At 45.3% G+C, this 24957-nt stretch overlaps 1 protein-coding gene across 2 annotated transcripts in view; it reads left to right on the top strand.

Moving 5' to 3' along the window:
• CEP85L (centrosomal protein 85 like) overlaps window positions 1-24957 on the top strand; it is a 350628-nt gene that overhangs the window by 269793 nt on the left and 55878 nt on the right. Inside the window, exon 5 of one of the 2 annotated variants that reach the window (XM_030198550.1) lies at window positions 17253-17364. In XM_030198550.1, the coding sequence (XP_030054410.1) occupies window positions 17253-17364 (112 nt within the window). Of the gene's footprint in view, window positions 1-17252; window positions 17371-24957 lie in introns of both variants that reach the window. The other variant, XM_030198549.1, reaches the window with a different exon arrangement.

The raw sequence follows: 24957 nt of genomic DNA, 5'->3' as shown, positions 1-24957 counted from the left end.
TGTATCTCTGTCACTTTGGAACTAGATACCGTCATTAGACCCCTGGTGCAGGCCATAGTTGCCGAAACATGGACCGTGTCGGGTTTGTTAGACAAAGTGAAACTGAGACGCCCCCATTTTTGAAGGTTCCCTGTGCTTTTTGTTTGTTGGTCTTCTCCAGAATGGTACCATCTGATTTATACCTTTATAATCACGCCGTTAACGGTAATATGTAAGCCACATTGAGCCTGCAAAAAGGTGGGGAAATATGGGATACAAATGTAACAAATAAATAAATAAAAATGGTTCAACTACAATCTGATTGGACTTTCAAGAAGTATTGTTTTACTGGTTCTGGGGCCAATGTAGATAACTACTGTGGGTAGCAGCGTTCATTTACTGCAAGGCACACGCGGACCAATGATGTAGGAATGGATGGTGTGTGGAAGTTAGCTCACGCGGTGACCATCAGTGCACAGCACATTTAAATCAGTGATAAATAGGATATAGGCTGTTCTGCTCTGATGCAGAGAAGTTTTTAAGGGAGCACAATACCAGCACAATTAAAGAAAATTACTGTCAGGTCAGAGGCAGCATAGGAGGGATAGCTCCTTCTCTACATGGGGCAAAAAAGCTAATATTCTCTGATTACCAAGACCCCACCCCATCCTGATACCCCTAAAAACATCCCCTGGTAGTCTAGTAATCCTCTTTCTCCCCTGACCCATTCTCCCCCTGTCCCTGATATTAAAAAAAAAATCCTGGTATCTAGTGGCATGCCCAGCTTCCCACCCAACTTCTCCCTCCCTAATTTAAAACACAATTCACTTGTGTCTAGTGGCAGTCCCTCCTCCGTGCCAAATAAGGGAATATGTCCCTTATTTGGTAGTGTGGATGGAGACTAACAAATAAGACTGAACCATCCTGGTGCACTCCAGGATCCACTGGATGGGGTCAGGTGCTACCATTTTTAAAGATGGTAGTGCCAAGGCAGGAAGAAGTGGGCAATGCTCCTGCCTCTTTCAAAAGTACAGGGGAATGGAGTATATGAGGGATCCGGGGGAGGGGTTGGGGAGGTGCCACTAGATACCAGAAAAAGAATTTTTTACAGTCGGAGTTTTGGGGATGGGAGGAGTAGTGGATGCCATTAGACACCAGGAAAAAGTATCTTAAATTAGGGGTAAAGGGGGTTGAGTTGGGTTAGGAGGTCAGTGGGTGCCCATTGTCGGGGTTTCAGTTCAGGGTGGGGAGCAACAGAGAATACCTGTGGCTTGATTTTTTTTTTTTTTACGTCATCCTGCCTGTCAGTTTGAGAACCAATCACTGCTCATGCACTGTCAGGAAGGGTGACATTTTGCAGTAAGCTGCAGATTACTGTCACATTTGTAATGTGGCAGTAATTTGCATGCTCATTATTTACTGCATACCATGATATTTATTTCTTGCTAATTTCATGTTTCAAGATGTGGGCTGTGCCAGCTCTACCACATGACTTTCTGCATTGGTCCCTCAGAGTGATAAAGGCTATGAAATCTGATGCTTTGTAAGGTCATGCATGCAAGATCACTGGTTGTTCTAGAAAACAAATTGAGAATGTTTAGTAAGCATATAGAAATACCATCTGATAGTGACATGATAAACCAATGTATATGATCAGATGCAGAGACAACTAGAAAAAGGTTGACTCAGATGAATGCAAGTTACATTAAGTTTATTTTAGACTAGCAGGATTGCCTGCTAGTTTGTGTTGGTGTGTTTGAAGGTGGTAGAAAATCATACAATGGATGATAATGAATGTGACTGTTGGGAAGACTGGATGGACCATGCACGTCTTTATCTGCCATCGTTTACTATATTACTATAATTTACAGAGCAGAGGAGGGAAGGTTCTTTCAGCAACTGGAAGGGAAACAAGACTACTAGAGCTTTAAGCTCAGTGTTGCCATATAAAAAAAAAAAATTCCCACCCAAAACAGCCCAAAACCCGCCCAAAAACCGCACACACCCCACCCCTGATGTCATCACCCCCCGCCCCTTCCGTCATCACCCCCACCCCCGCCGTCATCAACCCCGCCTCTTCCGTCATCACCCCCGTCCCCGCCGTCATCAGCCCCACCCCTTCCGTCATCACCCCCGCCCTCGCCGTCATCAGCCCCGCCCCCGCCGTCATCGCCCCGCCCAATATGTCACCAAACCCCGCCTCTGTCTCCGTTAGCCCCACCACCTGCCGGCTGAAAAACCGCCCAAAACCCGCACGAAAAAAAAAAACAAGCCCAAAAAACTGCAACCCACTGCGGGCAAAAGTTTCCCGCGGCGGGTTGCGGAAAACCGCCCATCTGGCAACCCTGTTTAAGCTACAGGCTGGCAGACAGTGTGGTTGCCTGGTTGCTTAGCAACTAGTTGAAAAGCTGATTGGTCAGTTATGGTTCTGTGCAGAGGGTGTAGGTTCAGTTTGCAAGACTGCAGAATAGTGCAGAAATGCTGTTGGTGCTGCTGAAGTATAGCCTTTTGGAGGCGTGGCATAGGACATGATGCATAAAGGGGCAGTGTGATAAAGCCAGCGCTCCCTCCAAAGACAACAAATCACAGTTGTTAGAATCAAAGCAGGAGTATTTTAAGCATATGTGTGGAAAAGTGAGAAAAATAGTTGACAATTCTAAGCTGTGCTTTCTTGTGTTCAGTTGCGTAGGGCTCATAGAGGGTTGCTGAAGTTTCGGGGCCAGAATGCTACATGGAAAGTGAGGACTTAAGCTTTAATTTTTGGGTCAGGAACCAACGGATTATATACCACAATTGTGTTTTATTTTCCTTCATTACCTTTCTCTTGGTGGCCACACCAGGCAACCTAAGTTTCTCCTGTAGGAGAACTGGCAAGAAATCTTCCCCTGTCTCAGATTCCTTCATTGTTACCTTCTGCAAAGAGAAGATTATTATGTTAAAAACCCCAGCTCCTGTTGTCTGGGGCTGGAGGATTATGCATTAAAGCACATGACATCAGCTAGGTGCTAACTAACTCAGTAAAAGAGACTGGATCATTAAACCACCATGGGGCTGCCTGAGTTCCTAGCCACCCTGAATGGCTATAGACTGGAGTGGAGGAGTAGCCTAATGGTAAGCCTAGAGCACGGCAATCCTGGAGAAGTGGGTTTGAGTCCCACTGCAGCTCCTTGCAATCCTTGGCAAGTTACTTAACCCTCTAATGCCTCAGGTACAACAAAAAAAACACCTGAGACTATGAGCCTGTTAGGCACAGAGAAGGTACCTGCAAATGTTGTGTACTAAATCTAGAAATGATTAATAGTAGTAGTAGTAGTACTATCCCACATTCAAACATCCATCTATCCTCCAACCAAGGTCTATTTCCAGACATCTATTTTTATTCAGATTTTGAAGTATGCTTAATAACTGTATGCATCAGAATTAGATTTGGCAGCAGCGTTTGCTGTTTGCCCCTGCCACGAAGCTCCCTTTTGATTTATTCGAGCTTCACACGGGGACCAGAGAGACTGAGACAAACATGGAGACAAACATTCCATAAGGGGAGAAGTTTTTTTTCCCATCATGATGCTGAAGTGGATGCCAAGTACTGCAGCTGATAAATCTTCTCCTAAATTAAAATTGTTCATAGCATAGTAGTTCATAAAGAATGTTTTATTAATGTGTGTGTTTACAGTAGCTCTTACACCTAGTCACTAGTGTATTCCCTAAAATATCACTGGAAAAGAGGTGCTGTTTACCAGCTAGAACTGGGAGCTCGGAGCCCCCTGAGATCTAAAATCCTGTGCATCCACTTGACTCTGTGTATTTAATTGCCAGTGCACTAAAAGAGTGAAGAGAGGGTTGTTTGCAATGCCACAGCCTTGTATCCTCGTTGGTATCGCTGTCCTTTCTTTCTGTGATACGCACTGAATTCTGTCACAGTACTGGTTTCTGCCACCTCTGTTGGAATGTTAATCCAGGCATCTACCACCCTTTCAGTAAATAAGAATTTTCTTACGTTTTCTCTCAACCTTTCTCTTCCCATCTTCATTTCATGACCCCTTGGGGGCAATCCTATAACTTGGTGTCTCCAGTTAGGCACACTGATGCCATGCACTGCGTTCCAATTCTATACCGGCGTCTGTGCGCCAGTTGGCATGACTACATTAAGTGCAGTCATTTGTGCCAGGTCAGTGGCAGGCATAAGTGTGCATGCCTCAATTCTCCATGCAACTTGCTTAACTTATACTATTCTATAGGTTGCGTGCATTAGTCAGAGACCTGCCTACGCCTCTCTCATGCTCTGCCCATGTGTATGCCCTCCCTTGTAGCTTCTCATTGAGGCAGAATAGCACATAGCGCAGTAATTTGCATAAGTGCCAATTTTCTCAGCACTTACACGCACGTGCATGTGCACAGCTACAGAATTGACCTTCTCTTCCTTGAATTTCCATTGCTATTTCAGTCTCCCATACTTTACTGAGACCAGCAGGTGGTTGAATATTTCTATCAGATCCCCCTTTTCCCTTTTCTCATCTAGTGAATACATTTTGAATGTCTCAAGCCTTTCTTCATAGGGTTTGCGTCGCAGGCTTTCTATCATTTTAGTAGCCTTTTCTATTACTGCTTCCATTCTCTAAGGTCTCTGTTTACTAAGGTGCACTAGTGTTTTTAGCACGTGCTAAAAATTAGAGCGCGCTAACCACGTAGCCCACACTAAAAGCTCCAACATGCCTCTAGCACAGCTTAGTAAACAGGGCCCTAAGTCTTTATGAAGATATAGCCTTAAGAACTGAACACAGTCCTCAAAATAATATCACACTAGTGACCTATATAGAGGCAGTATGATCTCTTTTTCTCCTTTTGACTATACTTCTGCTTATGCAACCAAGCTTTGCCAGCATTTTTGTTATATCTACTATAGCCAGGGCCAGTCTTAGGGCGAGGCAACCACATAGGGCCGCGCGCGGCGCGCCTGAACTCCTCCCTGACCGCCTGAGTTCCAGGCCCCCTCCCTCTGAATTTTAAAAGTCATCTAAGTTACCTCGTCGGGGTTATGGCGGCAGGCGGCAGCAGTGAAAAGCATGCGAGCTGCTCGGCACTTCAGGAGCCTTCGCTTCCCTCTCTCAGCTCTGGTCCCGCCCTTGCGGAAACAGGAAATGAGGGTGGGACCAGAGCTGAGAGAGAGAAAGGAAGGCTCCTGAAGCGCTGAGCTCGCACGCTTTTCACTGCTGCTGCCTACTGCTGTAACCCAACGAGGTAAGATGACTTTTAAAATTTGGAGGGAGGGGGACTGGAGCTCGGAGGGAGGCCTCGGAAGGAGGGGAACATTGGAGCTGGAAGGGAGGGACGGAGGGGAGCCTTGGAGCTGGGAGGGAGGGACGGAGGGGGGCCCTTGGAGCTGGGAGGGAGGGAGGCGGGGGGCCCTTGGAGCTGGGAGGGAGGCAGGGGGGCCCTTGGAGCTGGGAGGGAGGCCCTTGGAGCTGGGAGGGGGGCCTTGGAGCTGAGAAGGAGGGAGGGGCCCTGGAGCTCGGAGGGGGGCCCTGGAGCTCGGAGGGGGGCCGGGCCCTGGAGCTCAGAGGGAGGGAGGGAGGTGGGCCGTGGAGCTCGGAGCGAGGGGGGCCCTGGAGCTCAGAGGGAGGGGGGCCTCAGAGGGAGGGGGGATGGTCCTGGAGCTTGGAGGGGATGGCCCTGGAGCTTGGAGGGAGCTCAGAGGGAGGGGTGGCCGGCCCTGGAGCTCAGAAGGAGGGGGGCCCTGGAGCTAGGGTGGGGGTGGAGCTAGGATGGGGCCCCATCAAATTGGTCTGCACAGGGCCCCGCACTTACTAAGACCTGCCCTGACTATAGCTATATAAAGAAAATTCATAGCATAGAGGGGAGCCAGCAGCATATGGTGAAATTCTCTAATCAGGCAGACTAAACAAAAATAAACTGATCCAATTACCATTAACTTGATAAGATGTTATTTCTAAAGGGATGTAGGAAAGAATACCAGGGACTCTGCATGCCACATTTTGTAGTCCTGGAATCTAATGCTTACAGCAAATCTCTAGTATTTTTCTGAAATCTCCAGCTCTTTCATGTGTCTGCATTCCTAAGGTCCATTTGCACATAGAAAAAGCTTTTAAATAACACTCATATGTGTCTGTACAATACTGTGTACATCTTGTATATGTCATATAAATTAATAATAATAAAAAGGAGTGATGATGATGATCCACACTCTTCAACCTCCAATATATACCAGATCAACCAATGCACCTCACGGTGCACCTTACTGGTTTATACTTTTTGCCAGCAAGACGTATGCACCCACCTCCTCATAGGCACATGGTAAAAAATCTTTTTAAATTTAACTCTTTAAAAATATATTTTTTTAATCGATCTCATTAATCACTTTTAATTGTATGATCTAAAATGTCGATACTCATCTTAAAGTTATTAGATGTTATCTCAATCAGCTGAGGGGGTTTCAGTCCGACATAGACTGTGTTTCGTGTTTGAGCTGTATCAAGGAACACCCTCGCTTAGAATGGCGCCAGCATTTCTCAGCCCGCATTTCACCTGGCTTCCCGAGTGATTGAGATAATATCTCTAAGATAATAGCTTTAAGATAGGTATCGAGATTTTAGATCATACAATTAAAAATTATTAATGAGATTGATTATAAAATATAGAATTTTTTTTTTAAAGTTAAACATAAAAAGATTTTTTTTTTACCCTGTGCCTATGAGGAGGTGGGTGTGTAAGTCTTGCTGGCATAAAATATAAACCATTAAGGTGCACCGCTGAGGTGCGTTGATTGATCTGTTGTATATTGGAGGTTGAAGTGCATGGATGTTTGGGAGGACCTCCTATAAGAATTTGGTGTCTTATTAACGGGTATAGTGATGATAATGATGACAGCAGGTTTATGGACACAGCTTACATTTTCTGTATATTTATTATAAACAGCCCAAAAACCATTCAGCCAGGGCATCTCTGAAGACTAGATTATGAACCACTCCTCTGAACCAACCCTACTTTAGCCTATCCATATTCATCTTAATATGAATTTCAGGATACCCTGAAAAATTGGCCTGTTTATGGCTTGCAAAGACTGAACTTGGACACGTGCGATCTATAACATCAGAGCCTAAAATATCTGAACTGTCTCCCTTTAAAGCCGTGATTCCCAACATAGTTTTCAGGGCATACCCAGCCAGTCGGATTTTCAGAATATCCATAATGAGATAGATTTGCATATGATAGAGGCACCTAATGCATATTGATTGTGGGAATTCTGAAAACCTAATTGGTTAGGTGTGCCCCAAGGATAGGGTTGAGAACCACTTCTCTAAAGGAGTTCTGCTGCTGAAGGTCAGATTTAGAAACAGAAAAATGTAGGCAAAGACCATATGGCCTATCCAGTCTGCCCATCCATGCCATCTACTTTCCTTATCACTCCCTTAGAGATCTTATATACTGGTCCTAAGCTCTCTTGAATTCAGACACTGTTTTCGTCTCCACCACCTTCACCGGGAGGCCATTCCATTGTCCCAAGCTTTCTTGAATTCAGACATTGTTTTTATCTCTACCACTTTCACCGGGAGGCCATTCCATGAATTCACCACCCTTTCTGTGAAGAAAGTATTTCCTCAGGTTACTTCTGAGTCTATTCCCTTTGACCTTCATCCTATGTCCCCTCATTCCAGAGCTTCCTTTCAATTGAAAGAGACTTGCCTCCTGTGCATTTATGCCGCATAGGTATTTAAATGTCTCTAGCATATTTCCCCTCTCCTGCCTTTCTTCCAAAGTATTGATATTGAGATCTTTAAGTCTGTCCTCATACACTTTATGATGAACACCGCTGACCATTTTAGTAGCCGCCCTCTGGACTGACTCCATCGTGTTTATATCTTTTTGAAGATGCAGTCTCCAAAATTGTACACAGTATTCTAAATGAGATCTCCCCAGAGTCTTATATAGGGTCATTATCACCTCTGTTTTCCTACTGGCCATTCCTCTCCCTATGCACCCAAGCATCATTCTTGCTTTTGGCCACCTTAAGATCATCACGTACAGTCACACCCAAGTCCCACTGCCCTTTCGTGCACAAAAGTTCTTCACTCCCTAAACTGTACTGTTCCTTTGGGTTTTTACAGCCCAAATGCATGACCCTGCATTTTTTAGCATTAAATCTTAATCTGCCAAATTTCAGGCCATTCCTGTAGCTTCGCTAATTCCTTCCTTATATTATGCACACCATCAGGGGTGTCTACCCTATTGCAGATTTTGGTATCATCCGCAAAGAGGCAATCCTTACCAAACAGCCCTTCAGAAATATCACCTACAAAATTTTTAAAAGAACAGGCCCAAGAACCGAACCTTGAGGCACACCACTGGTAACATCCTTTTCCTCAGACTGGGCTCCATTTACCACTACCCTCACTTGACCAGTTCCTAACCCAGTCACTTTAGGGCCCATATTGAAGGCCCTCTGTTTTATAGCCATCTTTGCGGAATCATGTCAAATGCTTTGCAAAATCTAAATACACCACATCTAGCGCTCTCCCTTGATCCAACTCTCTGGTCACCCAATCAAAGAAATCAATCTTATTTGTCTGACAAGACCTGCCTCTAGTGAAACCATGTTGCCTCAGGTCCTATGATCCATTGGATTCCAAAAACTGTGCTATTCTCTGTTTTAAAAACATTTTCATTAATTTACTTACTAAAGAGGTCAGTCTTACCGGCCTGTAGTTCCCAGCCTCTTCCTTACTTCCGCTTTTGTGCAGAGGGACACATCTGCTCTTCTCCAGTCCTCCCATTAAGAGCCCCTCAGCACAGAAATGGAGGGAAGAGGCTGAAGGATATGCAAAGGGGAGAAAGAAACTCTTCAAGGCTATGCTGTGTGTTTGTTTGTGTGGCTTCCATGCAAAGCAAGGATGCAGGGGATCTCCCTCCAAGTATGTGCTACACTGAAAGAGGCACCCATTCCTCTGCCTCTGGGAATTTTCTCACAAACACTGCTGATCCTGTGCAGTAGGGTGCTGTCAAGCCCGGCCCTTAAAAGGAACATTGGCAGGCTAAGGCAATTCTCTTTCACAGTGCTCTGAGTACTATCAACTTGTGAACCCAAATGCTTTTTAAGGGTTGGGTTTCATAAAATGGTGTTGCTGAAGTTGAGCAATACATGTAACAAATTGCCACCAGGTCTTTGGCGTGTCTTCATTCTAGCGCCCTTAAGGAGTTGCCTGCTCATAGGTGGACCTGGTCCAATAAACCCTAACAACATGTCTCTTTAAAGTGGAATATGCAGGGCTTTTTTTGAGGGGGTACTGAGTACCGGCACCTTTTCTATTGTCTTCTAAAATTGACCCATGGTCCCCAAGTTTTTAATTGAAAGAGCTCAGGCCCTACACATCTATTCTGCCTTGTCATAGATTCTGTGACTGGTTGCAGGGGGCCTGGCTATTGTGGGGTGGGTCCCTCAGTGATCACCCCACCCCTGAAGGGTGGCCTGGCATTTGAGTACCGACACCTTTTTTGCTAGAAAAAAAAAAACACACTTGAGAATATGTGATACTGAAATCACTAAGTTAAAACAGAGGACCTGACAGGTCTGGTATTACCATTGTCTCACATGCACAAGATACTATATTTGTGAGATTCTCTAGGCATCATATGTACATCCGTGAACTCTTCCAGCCTGCAGGCAGACTGTGGATTAGCAATGTGCAACAGCTGCAGAGTAGCAAAGGATTAAATCTACAGTGACATATGACAACTTCAGCAACAAAGTATAGGTGCTAAAGGGAATTCCTTTCTTTGTTGATAACCCCAGGCTTAAAGCAAGTGCAGGAAAGCATGTTATCTTATAAGTGAACAGCTGCTGCCATCCATAGTTGCATTTCTGCAGGGTCTTCTAGAGTAGAGACATTTAATTAGATTGACAATCAGAAAATCAGCTATTCATAAGACAATTCAGTGCACAAATAAAGTGGCCTGCTGGCTTACCAGGCACTGTCGAAAATGCAAATTACAGTCCAGTGTGAGGGCTGAGCTATTCTGTAGGCAAGCTGGAATAGGCCGTAGTGAAGAGGTAGTGTTCTTAGCTAGGAGGGAAGGGAAGAAGGGGGAAGGGTTGCTCATGGCTTTCATTTGTTGCTGAAATACTTGCTTATGTGTGTCTATTGGGAGTATGGAGAGTACAGGGTGACTGACGAGTTCAGGTCAGAAGGAGCAAGTTTAGGTTTCATGGTTCAATTGGTATTATAAAGCATTATGGAAGGGTTATTGTTTCGATTGAAATGAATTTGAAATGGAGGAGGAAAAATCTTGAATCATCCAGTCAGGATTTGGAGCTAGGTGGCTATTCTGAAAAGAAAGGTGATCAGAGATTGATACCTCCTTCCATATCTGTTCAGGACTTTATCCAAGTAACTATAGGAATTGGCATGGGGGATAGACATCTGGAGTAGGGCCATACCAGCTAGAAAAGAGGTTCTTAAGCTTTTTTTTGCTTGCCACCAGGGGTGCAGCCAAACCTCGAGGTGGGAGGGGGCCAGAGCCCAAGGTGAGGGGACACATTTTGGTCCCCCTCCTTGCCACCTCCCACCGCCGCCTTACCACCCTTCACCCACCCACTGCCACTGCCACATATGCCTTGACTGTTGGGGGTCCCCAACCCCCACCAGCTGAAGCGCGGTTTCCAGCACTGCTCATTGGCGCCACCGCATTTCCTGCCCTGCTCTCTCTTCCCCTCACATTCGGCACGTGCGTTACATTGGCCACCCTTCAATCTTCTGGAGCCATGCTTGATTTTAAAGATAAATTACATATTTCTAACAATAGTTCTGCACGTTCATTTTTCAATTCTATCACAACTCTGGGATGAATACCATCTGGTCCAGGCTATTTGCTACTCTTCAATTTGTCAAATTACGCCATTATATCTTCCAGGTTTATTTATTTATTTATTTATTTATTTATGGGTTGCTTATATCCCACATTTTCCCACTCATTCAGGCGCAATGTGGCTTACAGAAAGTTATGTAAAAATTACAAAAGTAAAAGCACAGAAAAGCATACAAGATGCAAAAGGGGGAGGAGAATCTAACAGTATGAGCTAGACAGGGAAGGGACAAGGGGGTGCATCAATCAACAGCAGAAATTAGGGAGTAAGTCTTGGCAAAGAAGTAGGTCTTTAACAGCTTCTTGAAGAGGGTATGGTCCTCTTGAGTTTTAAGGTGGCGAGGTAGAGCGTTCCAGTGTTTGGGACTCCAGTAGCGGAAGGACAAGTTGAAGATCTTCTTGTACTTGACACCCTTACAGCTCGGGAAGTGGAGGTGGAGATAGGACCGAGCAGCAGAGTTGGCATTTCTAGGCGGAAGGTCGATCAAGGGGAGCATGTAATCCGGGGCAGCCCCATAGATGATTTTGTGTGTCAGGGAGCAAAGTTTAAAGGCAATGCGCTCCTGTACTGGCAGCCAATGGAGTTTAAAGCGCAATGGTTCGGCGTGAGCAAAGCGTCGTTCTCTAAGGAGATTTCATTCAGTTTCTCAGCTTTGAATATCTTTTCTGGCACTAGTATCTCTCCCATATCTTCCTCGGTGAAGACCGAAGCAAAGAATTATTTAATCTCTTTTGCTATGGCTTTGTCTTCCCTGAGTGCTCCTTTTACCCCTTGGGATGTCTGGATAGTGGGAATATTCAGCGACAATATCTTGGTAGCCCTCTCCAAGTGATTTAAATGGCCCAAAAGCCGCTCCTGGCTGTTTAAATCCCTTTGAATATCGAGTGTCTGAAGAATGGGTTGATTTATTGCAGAAGTGAAGTGATGTAGATCCTAAAGCTGAGGAAATTGAGAAGTTGGGCAAAAATGGGAAGCGAGTTTGGCTTTAAAAGAAAGTGTGTGAAAAGAGTCAGCTTTCATTGGAAGAGAAGGGCACAGCAGAGCAGTGTGCTGTGAAGCAAATGGATACATGAACCTTGGGAGGAGGGGCAAGAAGAGGACCAGTAGAGACAGTGCCTGAGACTAAAGCACAGTGCATGTCACCACACTGAAGCAAGCATTCGGAGGGAGAGGGTCACATGCAGGAGCTGACTTTTGAAAGCACAAATTGTAACGATGCTCAGACAGTGGTAGCCAGCCTAGAGAATATGCCTGCAGTGGAGGCAGTGCATTTAAATCTCTCTCATGAATATTCATTGTGGATATCCTGAAAACCTGACTGGCTAGGATGCCTCCAGGACCAGGTTTGGGAACCACTGCTAGATGGCAGAATGCAGCTTGGTGGAGGCCATTTAAAGCAATGATACACTATTGACTTTTTGGTGGTAATTCTAGGACAGGGCACCTGTGTGGTGCCGATTTTATAAAGGAAAGTGGGTGTCTAATTTCCTTATAGAATACTGTCCTAACCAGGTCTGAATGTGCCTATAATTTTAGGCAGAGTGCTCTGCTCTCTCTCCTGATAATGCTTTATCTCCTGATAAATTCTCTCTACTTAGGAGATTAGCATGCAGATAACCAGACTATAGAACATCACTGTGAAGACTCAGAACTCGTGAACCAAAATCTTCTTTAATGCAAATCAAACAAAGAAATTATGACTTACAGTTTTGGAGTGTTGAACAAGAGTCTATGCCCTGCAGATTGGAGTCTGTTCTCAACTAGCCCCCAACCTCTAGCATGCACAGACGGGCTAGGAGAAGTCCAGCTCTGTGCTGGGAGTGGATGCTGTAAACACTTTTAAACTGGTAAAAACTTGGTTATTTTCAGTAGCTTGAAAGGGGAGTTGCACCAGGTACAGCAAAGTCATCTTACCACACTCTCAACCCCAAATGGAAAGAAAAGGGATGGTCTACAGCCTGGCATACACAGGGTCAAGGCCCAGCTAATAGGTTCCACAGAGCATAAGGAACAGGGACAGGTGCTCAGGAAGAGCCTATCACAAGAGAACTACAATTACATCACTTTGTAGTCCTATCCTACTTAAAGAGCACAGAGACCAAATTTGGTTATATTAATGTCTCTTATATGCATATAAACATCAAACATCCTCTCTCCATGAATATGGAGGCAGAACAGTGAGCACTTACACCATAGACCTGGTATAAGTGCTTGTACCTAAATGCCGAAGATACATGTGTATTCAGTAAGCTACACGCCATGTAAGGTAGGCACACATTTACAGAATACTGCTTAGGCAGATTTTGGCATTTATGCATGTATATGCTGTTCTAAACATTTATGCATGTACTGATAATCAATGCATAAATGTTAGTGCCTGCTTTACAGAATTACTTCCTTTATGTTTGTTCATGTTTATTTGCACACTTGAAACATTATCTTTTAATAAAACATCAAAGGGGTGCTCAAAAACAAAAAAACTATTAAAATAAAAAAATAAAATAAAATATAAACTGTAGCTAAATAACATGGATATTAGTAACTAAAACAAACATCTAAACTTACGTGTTGTCAGTGTTTCCAGAGAGAGTTGTTCTGACCCTGTGCTTCAGTCTATGGGGATAATTTTATAAGAGGGTGCCTAGGTTAATAGGACAGAAAGATGCCTCTTTGGAGGGACAGATCACAAGTTTGTGGACCCCTGGGCCAATTAGCACTTAGGGGGCCCCCCTCCTCCTCCTCCCCATCCTGGCTGGAACTGTACATGTCATTTAAAGGCTTATGATCCATTTTAAAGTAACAGTATTTTTATTTGTTTATTTATTTATTTGTTGCATTTGTACCTCACATTTTCCCACCTATTTGTAGGCTCAATGTGGCTTACATAGTACCATCAAAGGCATTTGCCCAGTCGGTGGATAACAAATACAAAGTTGTATAGTGATCGTATGAGGTATAAGTGGAGTATCAACAACAACTGACAAAATGTTAATGACGAATGACGTAAGCGGAAGTAGGTTGCATAGAGTACGAAACGTAGGCTACATAGATATCGGTAGATGGAAGAAAAGAAAATATTTTGCTTGGTCAAGTTACTGTTAGTGTTATAGAGTATTGACACAAGCATTAATAAAACATCACGGTTTCGGCAGAGTTTATAAAAAGATTTATCACATTCCTGAAAAACACAACCACCAGACTGTACAGGTAGGCTGCCATGCAAAAGCCTGCTATGATAATGAGAAGGCCTCCTGACCTTTGGGCCCCTTAGCCTGTGCACAGTAGGCCTGTGTGCAGGGCCGGTCTTAGGGCGAGGTGGCCGCATAGGGCCCCGCGCTCAAGGGGGCCCCGCGCGGCACGCCTGGGGTCGCCCCACCCTCCGCTCCCACCCCTCCCCCCGACGATCAATCAATCGCTATTCTGTAAAAAAAAACTGAGAAGCGCCGAGTAGCAGGCAGCGTCTCGCGTCTGCCCTGCTAGTAAAAATCTCCTGCACGTCATCGGGCCGGCCTTCCCGCATTAAGTCCCGCCCTCCTCTGAGGTAATAGGCTCTTCCCACATTAAGTCCCGCCCTCCTCTGAGGTAATAGGCTATTACCTCAGAAGAGGGCGGGACTTAATGCGGAAAGAGCCTATTACCTCAGAGGAGGGCGGGACAATGCGGGAAGGCCGGCCCGAAGACGTGCAGGAGATTTTTACTAGCAGGGCAGACAGGCGCTGCCTGCTACTTGGCACTTCTCAATTTTTTTTTAAGTTAGTGGGTGCAGCAGGAGGAGAACAGAGTTGGTAGGTGGGTCGGGTTGGGGGGGGGGACTCAGATGGGAGAAGGGGGTGGGATGGGGGTTCTCAGTTGGAGGGAGGGGTAAGGGGGACTCAGATGGGAGAAGGGTGTGGGATGGGGGTTCTCAGTTGGGGGGAGGGGGTAAGGGGGACTCAGATGGGAGAAGGGTGTGGGATGGGAGTTCTCAGTTGGGGGAAGGGGGTAAGGGGGACTCAGATGGGAGAAGGGTGTGGGATGGGGGTTCTCAGTTGGGGGAGGGGGTAAGGGGGACTCAGACGGGAGAAGGGTGTGGGATGGGGGTTCTCAGATGGGAGAAGGGGGCTGGAACTGGGGTTTGAGAAGGGGCCATATGGGAATTGGGGGCCATGCATGGGGCTGGTGGGAAAATGGGGCATGCGTGGGTCAAGTGGGAGAATGGTTCTGGGGCTGAAAAGGGGGGCTCTAATACAAGGCATGTGGATGAAGGGGGCTGGAACTGGGAGCTGAAAAGGAGGGTAGGTGGGATAAGGGGGCTAGTACTGGGACTGGAGGCTGAAAGGGGGCAGGGGCTGAAACTGTGGGTACTGGGGGCTGAAAAGGAGATAGGGAGAAGTGGCTGGGGCTGGGGCTGAAGCTTGGGACTGGTGAGAGAAAAGGGCTGGGGACTGGGTTGAAACTGGGGGCTGAAAAGGGGACAGGGAGGAGTGGCTGGGGGCTGAAGCTCGGGACTGGTGGGAGAAAAGGGCTGGGGCTGAAACGGGGGAATGGTGGGATAGTGAGGCTGGAACTGGGGGCTGAAAAAAAAGGGGCAGAGAGAGGGGCAGATCCTGGATGGAAGGGGGAGCGAGAGGGAGGGCAGACCCGGATGGATGGGAGAGGGAGGACAAATGGTGGATTGAAGGGGCAGAGAGAAAGGGCAGACAGTGGATGGAAGGGATAGAAAGGGCAAACAGTGAATGGAAGGGGCAGAGATAGAGGGCAGATGTGCACGGAAGGGGCAGGGAGAGAGGGCAGATATTGGATGGAGGGGACAGCAGAGAGGGCAGACACTGGATGGCAGAGAGAGAGCGAAGACAGGTGCTGGATGGAAGGAAGACAGTGAAAAGAAGATGAGGAAAGCAGAAACCAGAAACGACAAACTGTAAATAAAATATATATTTTTATTTTTTTGCTTTAGGATATAGTATTGTAGTTGTGTTAATAAATGTTTATAATAGAACATGTAAATAAGGTAATCTTTTTATTGGACTAATTTTAATACATTTTGACAAACTTTCGGAGAACAAAGCCCCCTTCCTCAGGTCAGGATAGGATACTGTAACAGCTCTATACTGTATTGACCTGAGGACGGAGGTTTTGGCCTCTGAAAGCTAAACGTATTAGTCCAATAAAATGGTATTATTTTATTTTCTATATTTGTTTTGTTTCTATTTGTTAATTTGTAAAGTGGTGATTGGTATTTGTTAGGTTTTTTTCAAATTTACAACTGTTGTTTTTATATTTTGCACAGTACTAGGGGACATTTTCTGTTTCTGTGGTGTTGTATTGTATGCAGAGTCTGGCATCTTGGGGGTTCAGTTTAATTTTTGTCTAAATAGAAAGTTTAAATATTACTACTTATTCTATAGTGGATTAGGGTTTATCTGTGTTTGTGAAAAAGACATGGTTTTCAGTTGGCATTGACTGTGCAGGAACGACAAGCCCTGGAGCTGGGGGCCTTGGAGCTCGGAGGGAGGGGTGGCCGGCTCTGGAGCTAGGGTGGGGGTGGAGCTAGGGTGGGGCGGAGTTAGGGTGGGGGCGGGGCTAGGGTGGGGCCCCGTCAAATTGGTCTGTATAGGGCCCCGCACATGCTAAGACCGGCCCTGCCTGTGTGCCTTAATAAAATAGCACAAATCCTGCAGAAGTCATGCCTAGATTGAAGGCGTGGACATTATGCTGTTTGAGAGCAGGTGTGAAAATGTTTTTTTACTATAACCCTGTACATGAAGAGAGCATATCATTGAAAGAAAAGTTAAACTACTTTTCCTTTTAAAACAGTTATAACTTGTGTGTGTGTCTTTTTTATTATTATCTATAACTTACATTTATAAACTGCTTATCCAATTAGAGGTTGAAGGTGAATTCATTATGTAGAACAAATATCATTTTAAACAGACCACCATTTAATAGACAAACATCCTGCAGTGATGGTTTTTCCAGCTGCCTCACTGCAAGGTAAAGCATGCCGAAAAAGAGAGGCCTAAAGGGCACAACCTCTGTGGGAAAACATGAGGGAGTCAAGCAGGGGCGTAGCCAGCCTTCCGTGGGGGAGGGGTCCAGAGCCCGGGGGAGGGGGCACATTTTAGCCCTCCCCCCGGCGCCGCCGCCCCCCCCTCCCGCCGCGAACCCGCCGCTGCTGCCGCCTACCTTTCCTTTTGCTGGCGGGGAGTGGGATCCCCCGCCAGCAAAAGTAAAGGTAGGCGGGGGCGGGTTCGCCGGGAGGGGGGTCCCCGGGGGTGAATCTGCGGGGGCCCCGGCCCCCTCAGGCCCCACGTAGCTACGCCACTGGAGTCAATGCAGAAATTTTAGAGAAAATCCGTGTAGAAGGTAGGAAAAGTTTCTTACTTCCTAATCTGGACTCCTGTTTTACCCCTTGCAGGCAGAAGCAACAGATCGTACATCTACATCAGAAAATCAGAGAGAATGACTTGCGGACTCAGCAAGCCTTCCTGGGCCATTTTGTGAACTGTGGAGATTCACACAGGAATCACGTAAGAGTAAGAGGGACCTTTCTACTACATGCAATGTGCTGGTTACAATGGAGGCAATAATAAACAAGACCCCCCCCCACCCCCCCAAAGGCAAAGCTGCCCTGCTTAGGACAAAGTGCCTGACAACTTGTGGTCAGATTATAAATCATGGAGGTAACAGTGGTGTTCCTATGTTGGCTGCCACCCGGGGCAGATTGCCGCTGTGCACCCCACCCCCCCGGCGCATCCCCTCCATCCCCCTGGCACATCACCCTCCTGGTGGTGCAGGGAGCAGGTGCTTGGCTGTCGGCTCCGCCGGTTCCCTGCCCCGGAACAGGAAGTAACGTCAGAGGGAGCAGGGAACCGGCGGAGCTGATAGCCGTGCAGCTGCTCCCTTCACCCCCTTGCAGCATGCACCCGGGGTGGACTGCCCCCACCACCCTGCCATTGGTACGCCACTGGGGGGTAATTCTCTACAGATCACCTAAAGTAAAGCACTGGGATGCACGCTAGGAGCTGAACTAGCAATTATATGCATAAGTTGTAAGTTGGCATTTATCGCTTGCACCATGTCAATGGCTGCTGTAGTTGTCCACAACTAAATGCTACAGTTGCACATGTAGCTGTCCATATTCTATAACTTTAGCATGTAAGTGCTGGGCACGCTGCTGACCTGTCCTGTCCCTCCCATGTCCACACTGTCTTGCAGTTACATGTTATAGAACCTGCGTGCTAAGGTTATAGTATACAAATTGAGTACTGTTACATGTGTAACTGCAAATTAGTGCCAATTAACTGCAATTATCGCCAATAATTGGTTGTTAGTTCCAATTAGCAGCTAATTTGTCAGTTAAATTATGCACATAATTGTAGGTATTCCAGAAATTGTGTGCGCAGTTTTGCTTGATACGCATAGAATTGTGCATGCAAAGTTTTAGAGTAGGGGGCATATGTCCTGTTTATGTGTATATTTGTAAAGATGGGAACACAAGTTTGTTACTTCCAGTGGTGTGCTGGTAAATTTTTAACAACAGGCTCTCTCCCTGGTCCACCTCTGCGCCCCCCCCCCCCCTCACCTCTGCATCCCCCCCCCCCCCAAAAAAAAACAAATGTGCAGAGCTGGCTATACCCAGGGAGAGAGCGTGCTATCAAACAATCCTTACATCCAAATTTACCTTTTAATGTAAAAAAAAAAAATCCTTTACCCTCCATCTTTTAAGACACTGCCTACTTGCTGGATAGTGATGGCACAAGAAAAGCAAGTTTGGTCCAGTGAAGACTTACTCAAAATACCCTGGCTGTTCCTTAGATGGGCACTACTATTACCATATTGAAAATGTGACCATACCATATTTAGTCAATATCATAATTCTTCATGTACAGCCACAAAATAACCTTTTAGGGTGGATAGTGTTCACAATGAGCTCCTTTTATTACCGACCAGGCAGAGATAAGAGTTTTCAGTTTTGGCGCAGTATAAGTTATCACAAGAACAAAATATAAGAAAACCAATATGGGCTGCATTAGGGGCTTATATAGCCCATTTATGTATAAACAAAAGAAATCTGCATGAAACAAAATATTTATTTTGACTAATAAAACCACTTCCCCCTGAAACATGTTCAAAACAGAATAATCCATTTGTGTATCTAAAAGGTAACTTTCTACAAAACAGATGAAGATCTGATTCCATGTGTGCCCCAATGAAAGGAGAGTTTAATTCTACTTCCATTTAATTTCAATATATTCCATCAACTTTATAACACCAGGCTTCCCATGGTAGATTACAACAACAACAGTTAAGACGAACCCATCAGGAAACAGGATATCCTCACTGCTCTTGTCAAACTAGCACTAACAGCAGCAGAAAATGCAATGAAAAATGTTTTTTAAGTCTATTTAAATAAATAAATATTAGATTGCCGCGGGGCCTAGTTACCTGGCTGGAATGAAAGTGAAGATCTAAGATTCTTCTGCCGACGAGGAGGATGATAGACTGGTGGCCGGCAGGGGTGTGGAGGAGACGGAGTGCACTACTAGCAGTGCAGGAAGCAGAAGGCGCTACTAGCTCGTGGCTGCAATGAAGAGTGCGGTGCAGTGCGGTGGGCCGCGAGCTGGGTTTGGACAGAGGAGCCAAACACCTGTAAGAGCCGTTACAGAAGCAGGAAGGGCGCACTCACTGGCGCACACCGCAGGGAGCTGCAGGGAGAGGAAGGCGTCGTGACGTTGACAGGTGGGCGGGACTCGGAGACGAGAGAGCGAGAGGAGCCGCAGGGGGAGGAAGGCATCGTGACGTCGACAGATGGGCGGGACTCGGAGACTGGAGAGGCGGAGAGAGAGCGAGAGGAGCCGCTGGGAGGAGACAAGTGAGCCGCAGAGGTAGGTGTAACTTAAGGCGCGCGCCGGTGCAGCACGGACGGAGCAGAAGTTAGAAGAAGGACACCCCCCCATTGGTTTGCACCCGGGGTGGTCCACCCCCGCCGTTGGTACGCCACTGGAACCAGCCCAATGCAGCACGAGGAGGCCTCCCTCTCGCTGTTATTTGTAGGAAGAAAAAAAAACTTTGTCCCGTCCCTGCTGACAGAGACAGCTGAACAACCGGCTCGCAAAATTCTTCAAAAATTAACAACCGGCTCTGCAGAGCCGGTGCGAGCCGGCTCCAGCACACCACTCGTTATTTCCTGTCTGTCACCGCTCTTGAATTCTATACTGCATGCCCAGCTTGTGTAGCTTTCACCCAGTCCTTAGTTTTATGTGTTAAATTAGTAAAGCCTGCCATATATTAATGTTTCTGTAAAATCATGTGTACAGTTTTTAAGTAGTTGCTTCTCCACAGGCCTAAATAAAAAATTAGAATGAAAAAGAGATTTTACCAATCATGTTGAATTGCTAATTGATTTTTTAGACCTCGTTTTGCCAAGTTGATATCCTTTTGCACGTGGTGGCAGCAGCTTTCAAACAAACAGTGTCTTTAGGGACTTTTTATCTGCAGGTTTTGCAGCAATTTTCAAAGGGAAAGATTCTGTGCATGGTGATGTCCATTCTTAATTGGAAATCTTCCCTGTCTATTATGTCAGAGATTTATTTATTGAAAGAACATAATAGACAGGGAAGGCTTCCAATTAAGAATGGACATCATCATGCAGAGAAGAAAGGAGTAATTTTGAAGATAAGTATCATCATCATTATTATTTGTAATAGATCAGTATCTATGGATTATCATTTTGAATCAAGTGACTGTGCAGTGATAGATAAGTAGTTGGCTACCTATTGTCGCAACACAGGGCATGATATAATTTTCTGAGCACACTTTTTCATATATTTTTGGATTGTTATATGATTGAATCATTTATTATATCTGAACCACAAATTTATGTTATGGATGTTTTGGGGCTTGAGTTTTTATTATTGGTAAACTCACGATTTAGTTAAGTTTATTGTGAGAAACAATTTTCAAAAACGCCATTTCTCTACAAGAATCCCCACTTGCTTTATTGATTGATTGATTGGTTAAAAGCTTATATACCACCATACTGGCTAAAAGTCATTCAAAGTGGTGTACAATAGCTTAAAAGCACAATCTGACACACATACCAACTAACAAAAAACTCCAAACATAGCCATAACCCACACACTCGACATACATAGGAAACACAGTGAAACTACTTTATTGGGTAATTATCCCACACTACAGCCTTCAGATAGTCAGCAAGGGTAGAGCAGGGTCTTCAGCAGAAACACCTTGAAAATTTCCCTCAGGGAAAGAAAGGGCGAGATCAGACTCTGGATGTCCAATTTTTACCCCAAACGTTAGTTTAACATCTCAGTGCCTGGTCTATATCTGTTACCTAGGATCCTTATAACATTTATAGATGGATGCAGGCCATCACTATCATATAACCTTTCATGTGTGGCCCCAGCCTCAAATATATGTAAAATGCTCTACTTTATGGTGAAATTTAGTCTTACCTATTAATTTCCTTTCCTTGATTCCTGCTAGACTAGTCCAGACCAGTGGGTCCTGTTCCCCTCTACCGGCAGATGGAGGTAGAGAACCACATACTTTCCAGTGACATCACTGACATAAGAAGTGGTGCAACCTGGAACTTGTCAGTATGCCCATGCCAAAGCCAAAAAAAAAAAAAAAAGTGACCACCAGGAGCCCGGAGAAGACCCCTGCAAGGAAACAATCATAATATAAACAAACCACCTTGATAAATAGAGGCACAACCAAACAGAGCAGATCTTAAAACTAGCCGTGGTACGGATCATCAGAATGTTGTACTGGTCTAGCAGGAATCAAGGAAAGGAAATTAATATTTATTTATTTATTTATTAGAGTTTATTTGCTGCCTTTTTGAAGGAATTCACTCAAGGTGGTGTACTGTAAGAATAGATCAAACATGAGCAACAGGCAATTACAACAGTAAAAATATTCAAATAACAGTACAAAGTATGGCATAATATACTACTTGCAATGTCTTCTCATCCTGTTAGACCAGTGGGAGGTACCAGAGCTCCCTCCAAAACAGCCCTGCCAAAGGCATAATTGGCACAAACATTAATCTTGTAACAGCCAAGTTGCAACTCTACAGATATCCTCCAAAGTAGCACCCAGGCCTCTACCCAGAAGGTCGCCTGCACTCTAGTTAAGTGAACACAGAGGCTCACCAGAAACACTTTCCAGGCCATTACATAAGACGCATATATAGCAACTTTAATCCAACACAGTAAGGCAGTGGTTCCTGGAGGCACGCCGGCCAGTCAGGTTTTCAGGATATCCACAATGAATATTCATGAGAGGAATTTGCACCTCAATGGGTGACGGTAAGGGCTCCCCCCCCCCCCCTGAAATGGCTGCGTGGCTTCACTTGCCGCATGGCCATTTCCTGAAGAAAAGAAAGACCTACCTTTTACCCAGTGCAGTAAAAGGGGGCCTTGGCGTGAGTCAAAAACACGTGCCAATGCTAGCGCAGGCCCCCTTTTGCCACAGTTTGGTAAAAGGAGCCCTTAGTATCCCGCCCATTAGATGTGCCAGTTGGGCCGCTTACAGTCTAATAGAAGTATCAAGTATCAGGCTTCCTAAAGTCATTCATGACCTCCAGGTATCTCTCATGAATATTCATTGTGTATATCCCAAAAACGTGACTGGCTAGGGTTTCTCCAGGATCAGGTTTGGGAACCACTGCCATATATTTTCACCATCCATGTTGTACTGTAAGCCACATTGAGCCTGCAAAGAGGTGGGAAAATGTGGGATACAAATGCAATAAATAAATAAATATACTGAAGCTGGGTATATAATATTGTTTGTTCTCCCCCTTCACCATAAACAAGTAATACCTCAGAAAATACTGTTTCTTTGCCAGGTCTAGTCCCCTCTGAATCCTTGAATTCCTCTTGTATTCCAGGAGTTCTGTTTCCAGCCATGACATTAGCTACCAAGTGGATTATGACAGAATTCTTTCTTTCCACTCTTGTACAAATCTCAATGCCACCTCTGTTTTTGGCATTCCAAAATAGTTCTAGATTATTAATTATGAATCTGGTTTTTATCCTTGCTAGCTCAGGATCCTGCAAAGCATTTAATCTTTTTGTTTCCCTCTATTTGTTCCTTTCTGTAAGTGACGACTATCCATTCTGAGAAGCCTAACTGAAATGCACTCAACAAAGCAATCTGCTGCTGATTTAGCCCTGATTTATTTTTTTATATACACTATGATTATTTCCAATGAAGCAAAGGACTGTAGTGCACAATAAATCAGCACTAAACTGAAACCAGAATAAATGGGCACTAAACTGAAACCAGACCGCTGAGCTAATCTTAGCCGGCCTGATATTCAAATGACTTATGCTCCTAAATTTGACATTTAGGGGCCCAATATTCAAAGGATTTATGCTCTTACTAGCATACCCCCCCCCCCTTTACAAAGCTGCGCAGCAATGCCGACACAGCCCATTCACATTGAGTGGGCTGTGTCGATGTTACCACACTGGCAGCTGCTAGCACAGCTTTGTAAAAGGGGAGGGTTGAGAATTATGCTCCTAAATTTACGAGGGCTAAGGGCCTTATTCTATAAAGGCTATGCTTTAAAATAGATTACACTCGTAATTTAGGAGCATAAATTGTGCTCATAAATTTTAGGAGCATAACCTTTATACTCAGAATTTTACTAAACTCCTAAATTTAGGAACATAAAAAGTAGGTGACAACACGGGTGGATTTAGGGCGGGGAAAAGAAGTTAGGAGCTTGGCACTGATTTTCTGCACTAGGGTCTAGATTCTATATATCACACCTAAAAAATCAGTGCAGAAAAAAATACACCTAGGCGTATTCTATAAAGCACACCTAAATTTAGATGAACTTTATAGCAGGGGCGTAGCTACGTGGGGCCACGGGGGCCTGGGCCCCTGTAGATTTGGCCCTGGACCCCCTGCCAACGACCCTCTCAACCCCCACTCCCGCCGCCAACTCGCCATCACCAACCTTTGCTGGTGGGGGACCCTAACCCCCACCAACCGAGGTCCTCTTCTTCCTTCGTTCTGTTTCTTTGAGTCTGACGTCCTGCACGTACAGAAACAGTCCTGCAGGTACAGAAACTCACAGAAACAGAACGAAGCCTTGCAGATTATCTGCAAGGCTTCGTGGACGTCAGACTCAGAAACAGAACGAAGGAAGAAGAGGACCACGGCTGGCGGGGGTTGGGGTCCCCCGCCAGCAAAGGTAGGCAGCGGCAGGGGAGGGTTGGCGGCGGGGGGGGGGGGTCAAAGTTGGTGGCGGCAGCAATGGCACGGGGGAGTCGGCGGCGCCAGGGGGGGGGGGCTAAAATGTACCCCCTCATCTTGGGCCCTGGACCCCCCCTAAGTCTGGCTATGCCCCTGCTTTATAAAATAAATTTAGGCACGGTTTATAGAATACGCCTAGTGCCCATCCGTGTGACTAAATTTAGTTGTGGGCAGTTGCGACAAGTAAAACTTATGTAAATGCTGACGCCTAAATTAGGCATGGACCAGATGTATTCTATAAAAGTGTGCATAGATTTTATAAATGCGCATGACCCGTCCATTCCACGCCCATGGCCATGCTCCTTTTTCAACTATGCACTTTAGAATTTACATGCATCATGTTATAGAATACACTTAGACAGTTGTGCATGTAAATTTTAATTAATGCCAATTTGTGTAAATAATTGCTTGTTAATTGGCATCATAGCTAATTAAGTTGCAGGTGCAAATCCAGAATATGACTGGATTTGCATGCACAACTTAGTCACTATATAGAATCCAAGGGTGGGCTCATAAATTAGGCTTATAAATCTAGGCAAATAAATTGCAGGCCATAAGAATAACTTAAGCCTGTTAAGGTGGTCAACTGAGGAAATGCTTAGAATAAAAGAACATAAGAAAAGCCATGCTGAGTCAAAGATCCATCAAGCCCAGCATCCTGTCTCCGACAGGGGCCAGTCCGTGTCACAAGTACTCAGCAGATCTGAAAAAGTAGATCCAGTTTCTCATGGCTTATTTCCAGAGTTAAGCAAATGATTTTTCCACATTAACTTGGCTAATTATTTTTACGGACTTTTCATCCAGGAACTTGTCCAAACATTTTTTTT

The sequence above is a fragment of the Microcaecilia unicolor genome, chromosome 3, assembly GCF_901765095.1.
Source record: "Microcaecilia unicolor chromosome 3, aMicUni1.1, whole genome shotgun sequence".
Taxonomy (NCBI): Eukaryota; Metazoa; Chordata; class Amphibia; order Gymnophiona; family Siphonopidae; genus Microcaecilia; species Microcaecilia unicolor.
Note: the sequence above shows the minus strand (reverse complement) of the source record. Positions and strands in the feature narration are given on the sequence as shown.